At 53.8% G+C, this 17,601-nt stretch overlaps 5 protein-coding genes across 5 annotated transcripts; 1 reads left to right on the top strand and 4 right to left on the bottom strand.

Annotated features, from left to right (window-relative positions):
* Positions 1-391: 391 nt before the first annotated feature.
* Positions 392-2,401, bottom strand: DACRYDRAFT_81670 (glycoside hydrolase family 16 protein; the record flags this gene model as incomplete). Its single annotated transcript, XM_040776523.1, has 5 exons — positions 2,251-2,401; positions 1,965-2,197; positions 1,060-1,912; positions 532-998; positions 392-482 (listed from the first exon to the last, which is right to left on the bottom strand). Exons 1-5 carry the CDS (start codon positions 2,332-2,334, stop codon positions 392-394), a joined length of 1,728 nt encoding a protein of 575 aa, XP_040626929.1. The 5' UTR covers positions 2,335-2,401.
* A 1,686-nt stretch (positions 2,402-4,087) lies between these two features.
* DACRYDRAFT_68981 (MFS general substrate transporter) lies at positions 4,088-6,081 on the bottom strand. Its single transcript, XM_040775891.1, has 5 exons — positions 5,733-6,081; positions 5,579-5,677; positions 5,425-5,528; positions 4,920-5,375; positions 4,088-4,873 (listed from the first exon to the last, which is right to left on the bottom strand). Exons 1-5 carry the CDS (start codon positions 6,038-6,040, stop codon positions 4,347-4,349), a joined length of 1,494 nt encoding a protein of 497 aa, XP_040626928.1. The 5' UTR covers positions 6,041-6,081; the 3' UTR covers positions 4,088-4,346.
* A 2,650-nt stretch (positions 6,082-8,731) lies between these two features.
* Positions 8,732-11,767, top strand: DACRYDRAFT_23561 (uncharacterized protein). Its single transcript, XM_040773285.1, has 3 exons — positions 8,732-9,513; positions 9,564-9,935; positions 9,986-11,767. The coding sequence occupies exons 1-3, from the start codon at positions 8,799-8,801 to the stop codon at positions 11,680-11,682; spliced, it is 2,784 nt and encodes a 927-aa protein (XP_040626927.1). The 5' UTR covers positions 8,732-8,798; the 3' UTR covers positions 11,683-11,767.
* A 661-nt stretch (positions 11,768-12,428) lies between these two features.
* DACRYDRAFT_81663 (FAD-binding domain-containing protein) lies at positions 12,429-14,121 on the bottom strand (the record flags this gene model as incomplete). Its single annotated transcript, XM_040776522.1, has 4 exons — positions 12,429-13,301; positions 13,351-13,414; positions 13,466-13,605; positions 13,653-14,121. 4 exons carry the CDS (start codon positions 14,119-14,121, stop codon positions 12,451-12,453), a joined length of 1,524 nt encoding a protein of 507 aa, XP_040626926.1. The 3' UTR covers positions 12,429-12,450.
* A 205-nt stretch (positions 14,122-14,326) lies between these two features.
* Positions 14,327-15,445, bottom strand: DACRYDRAFT_54976 (PLC-like phosphodiesterase; the record flags this gene model as incomplete). The annotated part of the gene is made up of 3 exons (XM_040775296.1): positions 14,327-14,769; positions 14,815-15,295; positions 15,347-15,445. 3 exons carry the CDS (start codon positions 15,443-15,445, stop codon positions 14,327-14,329), a joined length of 1,023 nt encoding a protein of 340 aa, XP_040626925.1.
* Positions 15,446-17,601: the final 2,156 nt, after the last annotated feature.

Below are 17,601 nucleotides of genomic sequence, written 5' to 3'. Positions count from 1 at the left end.
AGTTGTTGGGCCCTGACGAAGAGCGCTTGACCAAAAAAAAAGGCACAGCCACAATAAGCCAACTCTCTTGACTGAACACGATTGATGACCAAGGTCATGATGATCACAATACTAGGTGACTGTCCACTAATGCAACGACAGACAAGAACGTCTAGCCTAACTCTTCTGTATCACGTAAACATGTCCCAACAAATGTAAGAATAGAGAACAGTCTGGGAGAAAGAGCTCGTGAGAAGGAAAAAAAAGGATGCATACAACAGCGTGTGTCGTCCACCGCCTCCTCCGGGGTGTCCTCCTGCGTGGGTTACTAGAAATACATTGCGAGAGAGGGAAAAGAGTGCAGGATCAATGCGCCTGTGGTATGTACCGAGCTGTTGCGAGTCCGAGGCGTCTAACATTGGTCTTTCAGGCGGTTCTTGGGGAACGTCTGCCCCGCTTGCTCCCAGGTTGTAATATTCGGGTTGTTGTAGACATCCGGATGCCTGCGAGCTGATTCAACGAATACATCATAACAGGTGAATGAAGACTCACTCGGCAATATAATTCGCCGTCGGGTGGTCCGGGGGATCACATCCGATATTCTTCGACCCAGGCTTCTGGTACACCCTCACATAATCCACCAGCATCCATGTAGGGAAGACCAAGTCCGCAAAATCGATGGCTCCAAAGCTAGGTGATATACCAAGATTCATGATGATGTACATCGGTTCCTCGGGGATGAGCCGCTGGTTGACCTGGGTGTAGGTGTTCGGCCCCAGCCCGGCGGCGTAGAGCGTCCACGCGGGTTGGCCATTGGACACCCAGGTGATGTACCCGTTGTCACCTGTCTCGTACTCGAATCCGTAGGTGGAGAAGCAGCCTGTGTTGCCCGTGTAGCAGTTTTGGTTCGTCTGCGTTAGCACGGAGGCGGCTTCTTGATACACTCCACCGTGGTAGGAGTTGACCTCGGATATACCGGTGTTGTACAACTTGAAATCCGCGTCGGACTGGTTGTGTATCTGCCCAATTACTTTCAGCACGCGCTCCCAGTCTAGAACAGACCAGGAAGGGAAGACTCACCATCCACCAAGCGTCAAACGGTGCCAACTGCGCACTCTGGCTCACATAGCCCACTCTGGTGCCCTCATCAACCTGCGCCTCGAATATATCGAGCTCTGGGGCGCTCCTTCCCGGGAACGTCCCATCAGAGTTCATCGGTCCGGGATGGTCTTCTCCCGGGCAAGTGCAAGCGCTGACCCTCTGGCCAGGAAGGAAACTGAGTTCTCCGCCCCAGTTCGGGTCGCCGGAGTTCAGCGCTGCTGGAGGCCCGTCGTTCAGCGTCTGGTTGGGCAACGTGCCCAGATCGCAGCTGTTGTATGTGTACGGCCACATGCCGTCCAAGCTCCCTCCGTAGCCAGCACGGCCGAGGTTGCCCATCGTCCACACCGCGGGCCATAGTCCATACACACTCGATTTGCCGGGAAGGGAGACACTGACTTCGACGTACCCTCCTGTGAAACAGAGCTTGTTCCAGGAAGAGACCATTCCGCCCGTATAGGCCTCGCCCCGGTCCTCAGTGTTGTTCAGCCAGATCTTGAGTGCTCCCCCAGCAGTGGTGACCGCGCGCGGGTCGTACCACTCCAAGTTCCCAGTCTGCCAATAATGCAGGTTCACCGCTTCCCAGTAAGGGTCATCACCGGGGTAGAAAGACCGACCATCAACCTCGAACTCGTCGCTGAAGACGAGGTCGTACTCCGACCCGTCCATAAGCCCGTTGTGCGTCATTGCCGTCTGAGGGGTGGCGACGTCGATAACGCCCACGTTGGAGATGAGCTGCGGGACCTGGCCCGTACTGTTTATCCCGCCGATATTGTATCCCCCGTTTGTGGCTTGCGTGTGCTGCTGGACGAAGGAGATGATCGGGAACCCGGCACTGTGATCGTAAGGATCAGCTCTCAGCTCTCTACCTGGAAAGCGCGACTCACAAAAGGACGATAAGCCCTACAATCAGGATGATCACACAACCGACATTCTCCAGCCCTCGGAGAGTGAAGATGTTCCCCCCTCGATCTTTGTTATAGTCCCGCTTCGGATCGGGCGTATGGAGGAAATCGTCCGCCTCCTCGCGTTCCGGGAACTGGCCCCAGCTGTTCGGGTCGGGGGCGAGGGAGAAACGGGAAGTGATCGACGTGGCGCGGGAATGGACGCCTTGCCCGGGCTATAAACGTCTATCAGTATGCTTCTCTTGTCACTGTAACACGAAGGACTGACAACCAAAGGCATATCCGTACTGCTCCTGCCCGACTCGCTCCCACTCCCACTTCCCGGTCTGTGTCCATAAGACCCATATTGCATACTCGGCCCCGCGCCGTACCCCACGCTCGACACAGCACTGTTAGTGGAGTAGGCGGAGCTCCTGTACCCTGAGTCACGGGCGTTCGTACTTGGAGGACTGAGGCCGCCTAGGGGCGGGCTGGGGCCAGTGTGGGAGGGGATGAGCTCAGCCGTTGAACTTTGGGCACTGGTGCCTAGGTTGGTACCGTACGCGGAGGCCATGATACTTGGTGCTCGGCTGGGAGCTGCGCTGGGTCCAGGGTTAGGCTGAAGTTGAGGCTGGTACTGGCCCTGAGCGGGCTGGAAGACTTCTGTCGAGGAGGAGTACGCGGGGGAGGTGGATGCCTGCCAGACTTGCTGGTCTGGACGGAGGAGCTGTTGCGGCTGGAGAGCGGGCTGAACGGGAGGTCGTGCGGGAAGGGTGGGGGGAACGACGGGGGGAGGGGGGACACGAGGTTGCGGGAAGGGGTAGACGGAGGAGCGGGGTGAGGGCCCACCGGGAGGAGCAGGAGGTCGGGGATAGGACATCCTTGTTATTGTTGATTGTAGGTGTAGCTGTAGATGTGGTGAGGAGGGAGGTGCTGGAGAGACTGCGTCTGTTACGTCTCGGTAAGGGAAGCAATGCAGTGGCGTTGGCCTAGTCGCTCCGCTTCTGACAAGCGCTCGTCCTAGTGGTCGTCGTCCGTACTCCTCAAACTAAGGAGTAAAACGACACCAGTCGTGGTCGTCCTCAAGGTAGTCCTAATCGTAGTCGTAGTTGGTTCAAGCACAATCCAGCTCAGGGGCCAGTAATGTCAATTGAAGCGTAATCGAGCGTTGGCTGTCTTCCAGCACCTACGGTGCATAATTAGCCCACTCCTCGGAAGGACGAATGGAGAAACGTTACTCACAGGGATAGGACGATGGATGGTCGTGAGCTGCGCAGTCCGCGGCCAGCAGTGCCGTGCTGTGGTGGTGTGCTGTTGTTGTAAGGAGATCAAGACGTCAATGCGCGTGATTCGAAGTGACCAATGGGCCGATAGTGGGGCCTGTACGGTGAGATACTTTTGTGCCAGCTGGACGTTCGCTGTAAAAGCTGTTGACCTTAGGTGACAATCAGTCGTAAGTGCTGTTCAGTACACTGTCAACCGTTGTCGGATGTTGATGTCGGGAAAGGAGCAACGTACCGCTCGCAGCTTACCGTTGAGCTAAAGTATCGGAAGGCCCTGACGTATGCGGAAGAAGGGTTGACCAGGGGAGGCAACCGCGCGTCTCCCTATTTCCGGAACTTTGTCTATTATTTAGGGAAGCAATGGTTTGCGGGGTGTCCAATCTGGGAAATAATTGGTACAAATTTGGTTCTTTTTCGGAATTGTTCTACTTGGTAGTACTCATCCTTGACTGTACATTATCATTCTCAGACAGCAAAATACCACAAAAACCCTCAGACGCGTCGCGGTCCACCGCCCCAATCAGGCACGTGAGCCACCGCACAGCGCACGGGCGTCGTCGTCGTCAAGGGCACAAAAAGAGGCGATGGACAGTTCCGTTTGTCGTTGGCCTTGGCTACTCCTGGGTCGATCGTACTTGGTCCATGCTGGATGATTTAGGTTGGATGAGGTGGGGAAGGAGCGACAACGGCAGTGTATTAGCACCAGCTAGGTAATTACAAACATTTCATATAACCTCCTCTATCCTTCCGTCCAATCCTCGAATCCAAATAACCGTCGAAACCAACAGGCGAAAAATAACAAGAATGCGAGCCAAAGAAATCGAATGCGGGTGCCAATGAGAAGATATCACTGTCTGTCTGTCTGTCGAGATGAGTATGGGTTGAGTTGTAGTTCATGGTAATAAAAGCGGCAGAACGCGTTGCTTCTGCCCTCGAGAGCCCTGGGGGTTGCGTCGTCCTTCGGTTCGAAAGAGTCCCAGAACCAGCTGAAGAACTGACGATCTTGTGTTTTGTGTTTTCGGGTAGGGTGGTAATAGACATCGGATTACTGATCGCACACTCTTCTCTCTCCTCTCTTGGGATGATGGTCAGGGGGGATCGATCAGGCAGTGTACCTGAACGCATGAGCATCGTCCGCCAGCTCGCTCGTGTCCACTGCCGCGTTCCTGTCGACAACACCGTACAGCCGATCACGGCGCATGTTCTCGTAGCGGAAATACATGGTAAGGAAAAGGGAGAGTACGGCGGCAAGGTAGGCGAAACCACAAGAGATACCGAAGCCCTTCAGGTAGCGCGGTGCATCCGACAACGGGTAAATGTTCGACCCAAGGATAGAGCCGCACTGTCCAATACCCTGGAAGATGGGAATACCGGCTGCCCTCTTAGATTCTGAGCCCATGTTGTACGGGAACCATGAGATCGCCATGCCGATTGTGGTGTACGTCGCGGTTGTGACGAGGAAAGTGGCAAAGTATTTGACGTGCACGGAGACGTCGACGATGAGCAGCAGGTACCCGGTGCCTCCTAACATGGAGGAGATGAACATAGGAATACCACGGGTTTGATACCGGTCGGAGACGAAGGCGGTAATGATGAGCACCGCCGCGGCGACGGCGTAAGGAGGGACGGCTGGAAAAGGGTTAGAGATGCTGGGAACCCAGGGTTGTGCACTCACTGAAGATCTGTGCATTCGCACCGTCGTAGCCCATGTCGGAGACGATAGTGGGCAAGAAACCGTTGAGGGAAGCCGCTTGGGCGTTCGCACCGAAGTAGATAATACCGTACATGTAGATCTTGATGTCCCTGGCGGCCCGCCAAACGTGGCGCATATTGAGGGTGTGTGCACGTTCCTTCTTGCCACCGCGGTTCATGCGCCTGACAGCAAGCCGCTTCTCCTCCGGGGACAACCATGTCATGGTGTCCGGCCGGTCGGGCAAAACCTTCATACACAACAGACCAACCACGACGGCCGGGAAACCCTCGATAATGAATAACAAACGCCAGTCTTCGATCCGAGAGTGAATGTTCTGCACACCGAAAGCGACGAGGCCACCGAAAGCACCTGCGAGGGAGGCACACGCGAACCATGTTCCTAACCTAGAGCCGATTTCCTGACGGGTGTAGAAGAAAGCTATGAGGGCATTCAGCTCGAGCATGCCGGGGATAAAATGGGAACGCACTGAAATAGAGCGAAATGTTCGGGGAGAACATGGACTCGAAGAAACCGACACCGAAACGGCAGATAAAAGCGTTGGCAAAGTTGTAGGACAATGCTTGCAGTGCACTATCATGCATCTGAGTGAACCAGCAGCTTTTCCAAGGTGGAGAACTTACGAGCAGAAACCCCATCCTGTTGCGGCCACACCTAGCCAAAAATTCTGTGCGAATTTCTTCCCTAAGATAGTGCCGGGGAACTGGAAAACGATGTAGGCGCTTCAAGACACTCAGCACGTTATTCAGCACTCTGCACAAGCAGGGAAACACGTACAAGAAGAAGGACGAGTTCAGCCATGCGAACAGCTGACCGGTGGGGTCACCTCCGAGAATATCATCGGGGAGACCCATCAGTCGCGAGTTACCGACATTGGCTCGGTCGAGGTATCCCAGCAAGTACACCACCATGAGCAAGGGCATGATGAGGCGATCGAACTTCTTGACCAGACTCTTCTCCTTTTCAACGTCGATTGGGGTGTCATCTTCTTCCTCGATTTCCTTCTCGCGAGGCCCAGCATCCGCGATGGCCTTCAACTCTAACCGGTCAACGTCGAGGAAAGATATCTCCTTGGGCTTGGACATGTTGGAGGAGGGGAGGAAAGGGAAGGGAGTAGAGGGAAAACGAGAGTCAGAACCTGAATCGTCTTCTGAAGACATATCGACCAGTATTATAGGTCGAAGATTAAGGTAGAGGAAAGAAACTTGCGAGGGTTCGCCCTGTCAAAGAACCGGGGCACGGTATCTTGAGAAAAGCTCGTTGGACTCGCTTCGATGCTCCCGCTCCAAGGTGCCGATTACAAGGCATGTTGTGAACAATTGAATAGTCCCTGGATTAGGAAAAAGCGGCAGCAAGAGACCCTGAGCCGGCAATGCTTCCTTTCGTCGCAAGGAACGGAGGTTTCTTTCTCCTCTCCGCAATCTCTCTTATAAGAAATGCTTCCTTCATTAAAAAGCCCCCTCTAAAATCTCGGGCATGCTGATGCAGCCCTTGAGACATTCGAGGTGGCGATTGGAACTCCACCTTCCTCGTAAATATTATTTTGTGGCAAGATTTCGGCTGAAAATCCTGGTCAGCAGAGTGATTTCCCACGATTTTCCCAAAGGGAATGATCTTCCCCATCTCACACCAGTTGCCGACTGGAGGAGGTGGCAAGTTCTCGGATCACCGGCATTCAAAGGGACCCTGGAACTGGAATGCCCCCTCCACATGGCGCGAATCGGACCGCATGTAGAATCCAGTCCCTTAGCGTGTGTTGAAATGCTTTGCCAACTCCTCCAGTGCGTCTGTATGTCGGAGGACTCAGGGGCCGTCTGAGCCCGCAGCGGAACCCGTAACAACTGTGGAAAACTCGCTAAGACCATTCCGAGGTCTCTTTTCCGGAGGGCCGATCGTCTAGCCTTGTCGGACCATTTCAGAATGTGTAAGCATATTATTCACACGAAGCATCGCATTGTTCCAAATACAGTCTCGCCCTCGAGCGGTGAGAAAGCCGGAGTCCAGTCGGTATCGACCAGCTGGAAAATACCCATATACTGCGTGGGTGTCTTGGGTGTGAGCCAATGCATTTGGTTACAGGGACTGTATCAGCGTAGAGAATGTCATGGAAAGACCCTTGTAATACAGTATCATCGAATTCCAGACCGAGTGATCAAGAGTAGCAAGACAGTACCCCAGATGTGGCAGTCAAGTGATACCCCATAAATGAGCCCTCGAAATTGTGGATTCGGTAGTTTGGTTCTCTTCGTTCCCTAGAAGCTGATGCTTAATCGTATTGTTGCAATCATGCATGGTGCCAAGATGCTATTGTTAGTATCCATGGATGCGGTAGTTCCACATCTGAACCAGCACCGGCGTCGGATAAACTAGATCGACCGTCGCCGTTGTTCATGGATACATGTAGGACCACCTGTAGCCAAAGGTCACAGACACCGGCTTGGATCGTGATCCCAAGGGAACAGTGTAATCGTATATGCAACTTGTAAACATTTCCAAAGCCTTGCCGGTAAGAAATGTGTATGCCGAGGAGTCGTCCACAAGGCACAGATCTCCGCCCGCATTGCCCTGGTGCCTTCGGGCCTTCGCGACCGGGCCCGCGACTTGATATTGCACGTCATGATTCAGTCCGGAATGGGGGGCACCGTTGGTGGTCGGCTGTCCTTGCAAACGTCATCTGTACCACAATTGCGCGCACGATCATTATTTTTATATGAATGAACTTGACTAAATCTGATGGGCAGGTTAGTAAAATGAAAGGGGGGATTTCAAGGGGCCGCAAATCGGTCTGAGACGTACCGTCCCTTTATTTCCTTGTGATGCTGACCGGGAACCGTCTGATCCCGTCATTCACGTTATTCCTGCTTTGCACTTACGGCACAACATAAACGATGGTCCAGTGCTCCTGTAACAACATTCCGCTCGTGCCGCTGGGACGCGGCGGCCGAAAGCTATAGGAGAGATCGTCCACTGGTCTCCGGGTCGATCGGCTCTACTCCACGTGAAGGAGCTGGAGCCCATAGTTGCTATAGTGCGCCACCTGTCAAATGGTGAATAAATAAAAAGGAGAGGAATACATGTGGTGCCATAGAAGCTGATCGCTACGGGCTTGACGGGAAGAGCCTCGAATGCTCTCCTCCCATTACTAAGACGGTATTCATGAAGGCATGTGCATGAGAACGTCGACAGGATAAGTTCGGAAATATCGCCGTGTCCGGAGCTTCTGTTACGAAGCCCAAGAGGCGAAGATCACGGGATGTATACGCGAAGAATTGCCGGTAGCGACGGAGGAGACGCCCCGGTTCCGATAAGGACACAAGTATACAGACAACGTAAGACGCATTGATGTTAGTATTGTTGTCATAATCCAGAACAATAAGAAGCCGGTGGCGGAGATGAACATATGCCTCGGCCGCGTTGTGTGCATGTGGGGGCGAAGCAGCTTCTCGAGACACAGCCGTTGTTTAAGAAGATGGGGTTATTGTTGTTGAATAAGGAAGGATCCGTTGCTATCGAGAGGTAGGAAGACACGTTCAATCGTTAGCAGAGAGTAGATTAGAAAGCATACACGTCCCAGTCCAGATGATAAGTTCGAGGAGAGTATTGTCGAAGGGCGTGTCAACATTGCGCAGCAAGATGTCGTGCGGATTGGCTGAGGATGAGTGGCGATATCGGAAGTAATTAGTAAGATGATGAGGTAAGCTCAGTGAGGGGGCGCACGACTCCTATCCGCATACACGCAATCCCCAACCGACACCACTTGGACTGCGTACTCGCTGTTGTGGACGACGACCTCGCTCGTCAAGTCGCTGTCCGACTTGGCGCAACACACTTTGTACAGCGATCATGCGTCTTTCCTTCGTACTTCCACTCTCGCTTCTCTCTATTGTATGCGCAACCCCTGTATTTACACACCAGGAACCGCTGCTGGATGTGGCGTTCAACGATGGATCCATGCAACAAGCGCCCATCACTATTATCGATATCCTCTCTCAGTCTCCCGATCATCAACTTCTTATGAGAATCCTTCAGCGTACGAAGCTCATCCCTCTGCTTAACATACTCAACAACACTGCCTTCTTTGCTCCCAACGACGAGGCCATCCAGAAGCAGATAAATGGCAGCTCACTTTCGTTATGGGATGAGACGCTGTGGGAAACAAACCAGGGAAGTGGTGGTAGACCGGACAACATTCAATATGAGCTCCGACAACACCTTCTCTATCACCTCATTCCTTTACCGGAATACAACATCTCTCAGCCACGGCCACCGCTCAAGTTTCCTTCTTCAAGACCCAAAGCGTACTTCACGATGCATTATCCAGGCAAGCCTATCCAAGGCCCTTCCCCTTCCCCTCCCCCCGGATCACCATGGATGCCCGCCCCGGGCGGGACGCTGGCGAAGATGGCGCAGAAACTACGCGTGATCCAGAAGGATGGGGTGAGCATGACGAGTGTGGACTGGAAAGGGGAAGGCGGGGTATCATTGTCATTAATTGCGGAAGGGACCAATGGCGAGGTGTGGAGCTCCAATCAGGTTTTACCTCTTCCACCGAATTTAGGTATGGCATTTTCGTTGGCGTTGACCCGATAAAGAACTTATTCGCATTAGGGGTTATCGCTGCTTCTCGCCCTTCTCTTCAATACCTCACCAGCAATTTACCCGATTCACTCATTCAATCGTTCAGTACCACCGTAAATTCCACTCTATTCCTTCCAACCTCTTCGGCATTCTCTGCACTCACTGAGCTCGAGCGAGGTTGGCTACAGTCAGGTGTTGCGGATGAGGATTGGGCCCTCATTCTCGACGCACACAGGGGCCAGAATGTCGGCCCAGGTGTTGGCTGGGTCGGCGGCTTGAAGGACGGGGAAAGCATTTCGGGCAAGGCTGCAGACAATAGCGACTTCATCATTACGCGAGAAGGGGATCAGGTGAACGTGAATGGCGTACCACTGGATGAACGCGACATATATGCATCTAATGGTAAGGCTGCAGCCCTTCACCTCAATACATATTGACAACATGTTCTCCAGGCGTTCTTCATACTGTGTCCACTTTCTTGTTCCCTGTCGAACGTCTCGCTCTTACCCCGGAGAAGACCCTCGTTGCGCTCAACGCCACGGCTTTCGTGCGGATGTTACACCGCGCCAACTTGACCCACTACATCAATGGGTCTGGTGCCTCTGCAGGGCAGAACTACACCATTCTGGCGATGCGGGACGATGATATCGCACGACCCGAAGACGACCCCGACGAGGATGATCCCGACGCGCCTGGCAATCAGAACCGAACCCTTGCGAAGCGCGCAGCCTATCATATCCTGAGTGGCAAGCTGCGTAGGGATGACCTGAAGGACGGCATGCTGGTCAGGACCGAGCTGAGAGAGGAAGGCCTGAGCGGTAACAGACAACGATTGAAAGTTAGTCTACCAGGTGTTGGATTGACCTGGGGCGATGCGAGGGTGATCGGGGAGCCCATTGAGACATCCAATGTGCTTATTTACTTCATCTCGCATCTGCTCGAACCGCCACCCTCTTCACTCCAGCTCGCAACTTCGCGACCTCATCTATCGACGTTCACAACGTCCCTCTATTCGACCAAGTCGGACGAAACCCTGGCACGCACTGCATCGACGACTCTCCTTGCACCAGTGAATGATGCATGGGAGAATACTGGCCTTGTCGGGGACTGGCTCCTCAGTGGCACAAAGCCTGCGCGTGATGACTTGCTCAAGACTGTTCACGGGCACATCTTGGCCGACGTCCTCTACACCACCGATATCAAGTCCGAGAAACCCCATCAGACGTTGGAGGGTGGCCTTGTCGGAGTGGGCAGGCTCGGAAAGGGGAACTCGATTGGAGTCCGGGTCCCAGATTCGAACGAAGAAGAGGGACGGATGATCTTACGAGAAGACAGCCAGAACGTGGGCCGGGACGGGTTGAGCAGGACCGGTGTCGTTCACGAAATCGACACGCTGCTAGTGCCGAAGAGTGTGGATGTGACGCTTGGGAAGATGGCGAAGGGTGCGAGGGCGGAGGTCATGATTCGACTCATGGCGAAAGCTGGGTTCAGTTGGGCATTGGATGGTGTCTCTCCGCCGCTTGAGAACACGTCTCTCCCCTTCCCATTCCCGTCGTGGACCGATGATGATGATGATGATGACGAGGAACCTGCCCAGCCCCCAGACGTGCCTTACACGCTCTTGCTGCCAACCGACTCTGCCTTCTCCTCGTACAACCTTAGCGTCCTGCAATCTTCACCGCGTGCGCTCCGAAGGCTTGTCCAGCAGCATCTCATCCCCACCATCAACCCTCCACCATCCGTTCTCGGTGGACCTCCGATCGCCTTGTCCGACAACGCGCAATACCGCACACTGCTATCCAATTCTTTCAAATATGGTTCCGTATGGTTTGAATCCTCTGGCAAGACACCCTCAAGCCGCCGCACTCAACCAACGAAAGAATCCGGCTGGGTCGTCCGCACCAGGGCGAACAAGCCTGCTCGTGTGCTGCGCTGGGGTCGGACTTCCGCCGCTGGGGGAGGGGTGATCCTAATCGACCGGGTGATGGACCCATACGAACTAACGTGGTGGGAACGATTTGGTCCGCCCGTGGTGCTGGGTAGTGTCGCCGGTGTCCTGATTCTGCTCTTTTGGGGCGGGATCACCTTCTGGTGGCGGAGGAGCGGCAAGTCGATCGGGTACGAAGTGCTGGAAGGAGAGGAAGACTGATGGGGCGTTGTATCCAGTAGACACGACTATGGTGATTATGACTAGAACGCGTATGTGGCATAGTGTAATTCCATCCATTTGTAACATACCACTCTTTCTGGTCCTTTGCGCACTGATATCCGGCCTCACATACATGCCGGTAGGTTCTCCATATTTCTTACGGCATCGACCGCAAATGATAAAAATGAAAGTGTCCTCTTGGTCAACAATCTACAACCCAGTCCAACACCATCTCCAACAACGCAATGATGCACATCGCGCTATTCATCGTGTCTGGCTAACAGTCCCGGCACACGCCAGCCCAACGCCCTTCCAGCCCCGACATGCAGCTGGGCCTGCCCTCCCACGGACAAAGGCGGGAACACGCTTGTCCGCCCACAATACACCGGGGGAGGCCTGGTGTGCCTCAACTCGGACGACAGCCAATGCATGTACGACTATACGGTACGCATAGTTCCTTCTGTTCCCTTTCGGGACCGGTCACCGGAGTCGAGTGGAATTTGGAGTTGGACGTCGCTCATGTCGCTTCTTTGTCTAGAGTAATGAGCTGAAAGACGGTGGGGTTGAATGTTTTCCTGCGCTGGAGTATACCTGCGCCCGGAGGCGCCGGGGATGGTTGAGTCGATAACCCTCGCAGTGAGCTGCTTCTCCTCGTCTATTCCTCTAACAGGCTCATCCAATACAGGCTCCATATCAGAACAAGATCGTATTCCCAACTTCTATAGTTACCAGATGACCAACCCATGTGACATAGTGTTCGAGTTCCAGTTACAGCTCATCCACCACCCTCCTCCCCTCCCCCTCCCTTTCCTCAGACGGCACGATCCCCTGCGGGAAACGGAAAACGTTCCCCTTATCCCACTTACTCTTCACCTTCCTCAGCCGGTCATATATCTCCCCTCCATAGTACATGTCCTCCCACTCCCCCTGTCCCAGTCTCGGGTCGACATAATTCGCATACGAAGCCAGTGTCCTTCCCTCCGGAGCGGCGCTCAGCACCTCCGCCATACCATCGACGAACGCGTACCCGTCTTCCGGAAACGGGGGGCGTAAGTTGCCCGAGCTGGCATAGAGCTGGAACCCGAGCAGCCTGTCCCTGTGCCGGAAGGCCGTGTCCAGCTTGGGGACAGCGTTAATCGCCGACCCCTCTCTTCCATACAGGTCGACTTCGACGAACCACGCAAGATGGGGATGTTTCGGCCCTTCGGTAAACAGGTAGTGCATGAACTTCTCTACTGTTTGCTGGGAGAGAGGGGTAGTGGAGGATGTCATGAGCGACTTGGCGTAGAAGCAGTCTGCTACGCGCGGGGGTGTACCAACTTGGGAGACGAGGTACGCTTCCCAGCCCATTTCTTGAGCGAAGGCGTGCGTCCCTGCGTGTGTGTCGCTCGTCTTCTCGCACTCAAGCACAAGGGGAAGGAAAACATCCTCGAAGGCCGCCTTGGGCCCGGTATAGGAGCCGAACAACTCATACGTCAGGTCGGGGATGAGGAAGAACTGCATCCCCAGCGGGGGAGGGGCGGAGGAGGCGGAGAAGGCTTGGAAGGCGAGGAAACACTGCGCTGCAGAGGAAGCATTGCCGGAGAAGACATACGAGTAGGCGGTAGTGACGGGCGGCTCTGAGCATTGTGAGTGTCCTGTTCTTGCAGGAGAGAACAGGGGACGTACCGGGCAGCGTGAGGAAGGTGTAGGATGTCGCTATCCCGAAAGAAGAGACCGATCCTCTAACAGCCTACATACCAACCATCAACGTATGAATAAGCCTGCCGCACGCCACACGTACCCAGAACAGGTCCTCGTTCTCCTCCAAACTCGCATTCACGATTCTCCCATCAGCGAGCACCAGCTCCGCGCCTATCATCCGGTCCAACAACAGCCCCCACTCCCTCGATGCGAATCCAAACCCTCCAAAAGCCGCATGCCCTCCCACTGTCCCCACGCACCAACCCATCAGATAAGGATGAACACACTCGGAGGAAAGCGGCTCACACCCGACAGAAGGACACACGTCCCATGGGGCAATGCCCTCCCCACGCTCTTCAGCGCGCTCGCAATTTCCCCAAGCCTATTCCCAGTCTGTGCATGCATCACCTCCCCGCCGTTATCGAATTCCACCCCTTTGAGTCCACTAAGGTCCACAACAAGGCTCCCATCCTGACCCCCTAGTGCGAAAGCGGCATACCCGTGCCCTCCTGATCGTGCGACGACAGGCACGCTAGCAGAGGAGGCGCACCGGACTGCGAGAGCGACTTCGGCTGGCGTGCGGGGGTAGACGACGCTTGAGGGAAGGAATGTGAGCCGGCGGTTGTACGCTTGGCATGCGGGGGCGTAGGACGGGGAGGAGGGGAGAAGGACGGGGAAGGAGAGGGATGTGAGGCAGGTTTGGAGTTGGGATGGGGATGCTAGTGTGTTGAGGGCGAGTAGGAGGAGGAGGAGCATCTTACGTGCAGGGAACAAGGGATAAGGGAGTAAGCAGCTTTATACATGGATTCCATATATCTTCTCTCCGTGTGACTCGTGATAAAGACATTCCGAGACAACCTACATGCCACAAAACGTGAATCACACTAAATTATACAGCAGCATCAGAACAAAACTCCAAGCGTACATGATCCACTGTCGAAACCTAGTCCAAGCACAGCACCTACAGCATCCACATTCCCAACACCAACGACGTAATCACAGCCATAGCTGCCCCCGCCGCCGTGCCTTTCCCCACCGCCGCCCCAGGGACAGGCGCGATCGGCCCCTGGGTATACGGGATCCCATTGAGCGCCGCCGCAACTTGGAACACGCTCCCACCTCCGTATTCATAAAAGTCCACCAGCATAAAGTTCGGCGCGCGCCCATTCGCGGTGATACACTCCTGCGCTTGCTCCCCGAGTGAGCCCGGCCCGGAGATGCCGTTCGTCTCCGTCAGACCGGCCTTGTTTGGGATTGTTATCAAGTCCCCGGCGATTGTGGTGCCTATGTCTAGGAAATGGTTTATAGTGTTGAGCTGGGTGGTCGGGTCCCCATGCGTGCGGTTGACGGCACAGTCAAAAGTGGTGGTGACGTCGAATGCTGTTTCCCACATGCTTGAGAATTCTACCGCAGGTTAGGTGAGCTTTTTTTTTGGGAGGAAGGACGCACCATCAATTATATAAGGCACGCTCGTGAAATCCGCCTTGGTGTCCATAAACGTTACGAGCCTCGTTCCATTATCCAGCATCTGCCCGAGAGTGGGCCATTGATCCAGTGTCAAACTCGCGGTGCCAGGGTTAAATGAGACACTGTCCAAGCCAACAGACTGGAAGACCTGTCCAAAAGCCGAGACGTCAAAATCGTCACTGTTCACCAAGAGGAGCGTGACGATTTCCCCGGGATTCTGATCCAGCCAAGTCTTGAGCTTCCCTAAGTAAGTGGCGAGGGAGCCCCCGTCCTCCAAGGCGCAAAACGAATGACACAGCTCGATCGTGCCGTTCTTGTTGTGAGTCTGGCCCTGCAGCATCCGGATCCCGTCCGTGAGTTGTTGGGTCAGGTCGTAGTCCTGGTTGTCGGCCAGGGAGGGGGGGAGAGCGTACGAGTCGTGCGCTCCGACGAAGGTGATGTTGCTGTATTGGCGGGAGCATAGCTGGGTTTGGGTTGATTAGTGCGTGTGGGAGGAGGGGGGGAGGGGACGAACGGCGGGGGAACCATTGCATGTTGTTGCTCTTGGCTGGGGAGCTGCGAGCGCTAGGCCGAAGAGGAATGGAAGGGCGAACTTGAACTGGTCGAGCCTCATACTGTAGCGTGTAGGTTGAGAGAGAAACACACCTGAGATAGATTCGACCCTGCATATACCAGTAAGAGAGTATAAATATTAATATGGAACGCCCAGCTCCTGAGTACCGTAGCTCCGACCAGTGAATAGCTATAGCTCCTAATAAATGACGACCATGTTTCATCGTTAGGCTTCCCAGGAATTCAACCAGAAATAGCCATAAGTATGAAGGACTGTGTGCTGGTACACCTGGCTGCCGGTCGCTGATCAGGGGGAGGGGAGGGGAGAGCTGAGCAAGCTCCTCCTTGTGCAGATAGATTACTGTAACACGGAGGAGGGCCTCGCCGATTATATATTCGCAGGCGAAGGAGGCGCAGGCAGTAGCCCATGCGGTGACATCGAGCCCTCAAGTCCAGCTATAGCAGTGGCAGGTCGATTGGACGAATACATCCACGAGAGGAAGAAATATATGTGAGTACGTGAGTGTGGCCGCGGGATATATATTTGCAAAGTGTGCGTTGCTCGTGGGCTAAAGAAAGCCTTGCGGTGATGGACCCTGAGATTGCTGATGAAAACGTCTCCGGTGATTATATAATATTAACCCTAACTTAATTCTGGGCCCTTGACCCTAACCTGGAGATACAAATAACACTAACACAAGCCTTTGAATAATAGCAATAGTAGAAAGAAGTAATCAACAGTGGGGTCTGTTGTACCACCTCCACCAGGGCCATGTGCCATGGAGGCAAATGGCAGGCAAAGTTTGCATGTTGTCTGCAGACCCAGGCTTGCTGCCTCTTGGTGCCTGCTAACCATCTGGCTTACCTGTTGCTGCTCATCCTGAGCCACACAGGCAAGCCTGGGCACTGTTAACACCCTCCCTGGACTGGATCAAGGCTTGATGGACTGACCTGCAATTGGAGAAGACCACTGCCCATGGAGCATGATATCTGGGCCCAGCAATAGCCCCTCCCCTTGAGTCATGTAGGGAAGCTTGACATGGTTGATTCTGCAGATGGGTGTAAGAACAAAGAAATTGCATCATGGCATCCTCTGATAACATCCAGTTCAGTGAGGGGCCAAAGAAGCACTCAATGTGATAGAGGAGCTGTCAGGGGAGTATGCCCAGCTAATAATATACCTGGAGAGTCACATAAGCAAAGATCTCAGGTGATAAGATGAGCAAAGAACATTCAAATACAGTGACTCTTTAGACTGGTCAGAGTAGCTGTTTGCATGTTGATGTGAACTGAAGACCTGAAGAGATGATAATGTATCCACATTGATGTGCATATACCATGCTCTAAGAACCCCATCAGAATAAAGTGGAGAGCCAGTCAGCCTCATACATAGTAAAGCACTGTCAGGGCACCAGCTCATTGCTTGGTCAAGAGACATGACTAAGCCTTTATGACATGGAAGTAGCTGGTATGCCTTGGCATGTGCTGGAACCTGCTGGAAGGATTGGATGGTCAGGTGACCTGCTGTGCATGGCTGTGCATGACCTCATATGACCTCATCCTTGGTCATATGACCTGATCACCTGACTAGGCTGAGTAAGCAAGATGTTCTAGCAGGTTCCACCACAGAGGTATAAATATAAGGCCTACTCTGCCTGGGGACTGTCTCTTCAGACTTGGTCTCTTAGGATCATCCACAGGTACCTATACTGTAGATAGGTCTTAGTCATCAGGTCTACTCCACTTCCTTGTTGCCTGCTTAGACTCTTGGCACTCTTAGGTGAGCAGACTTAGTCAGCCTGTGTTGCCCTAACACCTTGCCCTGTCCCTCAAGCAGAGCATTGAAATGCTGCTTGAGGGACCTCCACCTCTTCTTCCTCTGCAAATTGGTCATTGCATCCCACTTGCCATAGGGATCATGGTAGTAATGGGTTCAATGTTCTCCACAGAGAATGCAGTGGAGAGTTTTGGGTCAAGAGGTTGGTAGAGAATGCTAGGTTGCTTTTGATAGCACCTGCTAATGTCCTTGGAGAACTGGTTGTAGAGTGTGAAGTGCTCTAAACTGGCAAAATTTGGTTTTTGTTTGTCTGTGAATAGTTAGTTAGTACTCATTATATTAGAAGTTTAGAAAAACGCACCTAGAGTGCTATGCTCTCTCATGATACTGCTGGCCATCTGCAGGCCAGCAGCCTTGAACCAATTGTCTCAAATCTGGGA

The sequence above is a fragment of the Dacryopinax primogenitus genome (assembly GCF_000292625.1).
Source record: "Dacryopinax primogenitus strain DJM-731 SS1 chromosome Unknown DACRYscaffold_14, whole genome shotgun sequence".
In the NCBI taxonomy this organism is placed as follows: Eukaryota; Fungi; Basidiomycota; class Dacrymycetes; order Dacrymycetales; family Dacrymycetaceae; genus Dacryopinax; species Dacryopinax primogenitus.
The sequence above is the reverse complement of the archived record's forward strand: the minus strand, read 5'-3'. Positions and strand labels throughout refer to the sequence as shown.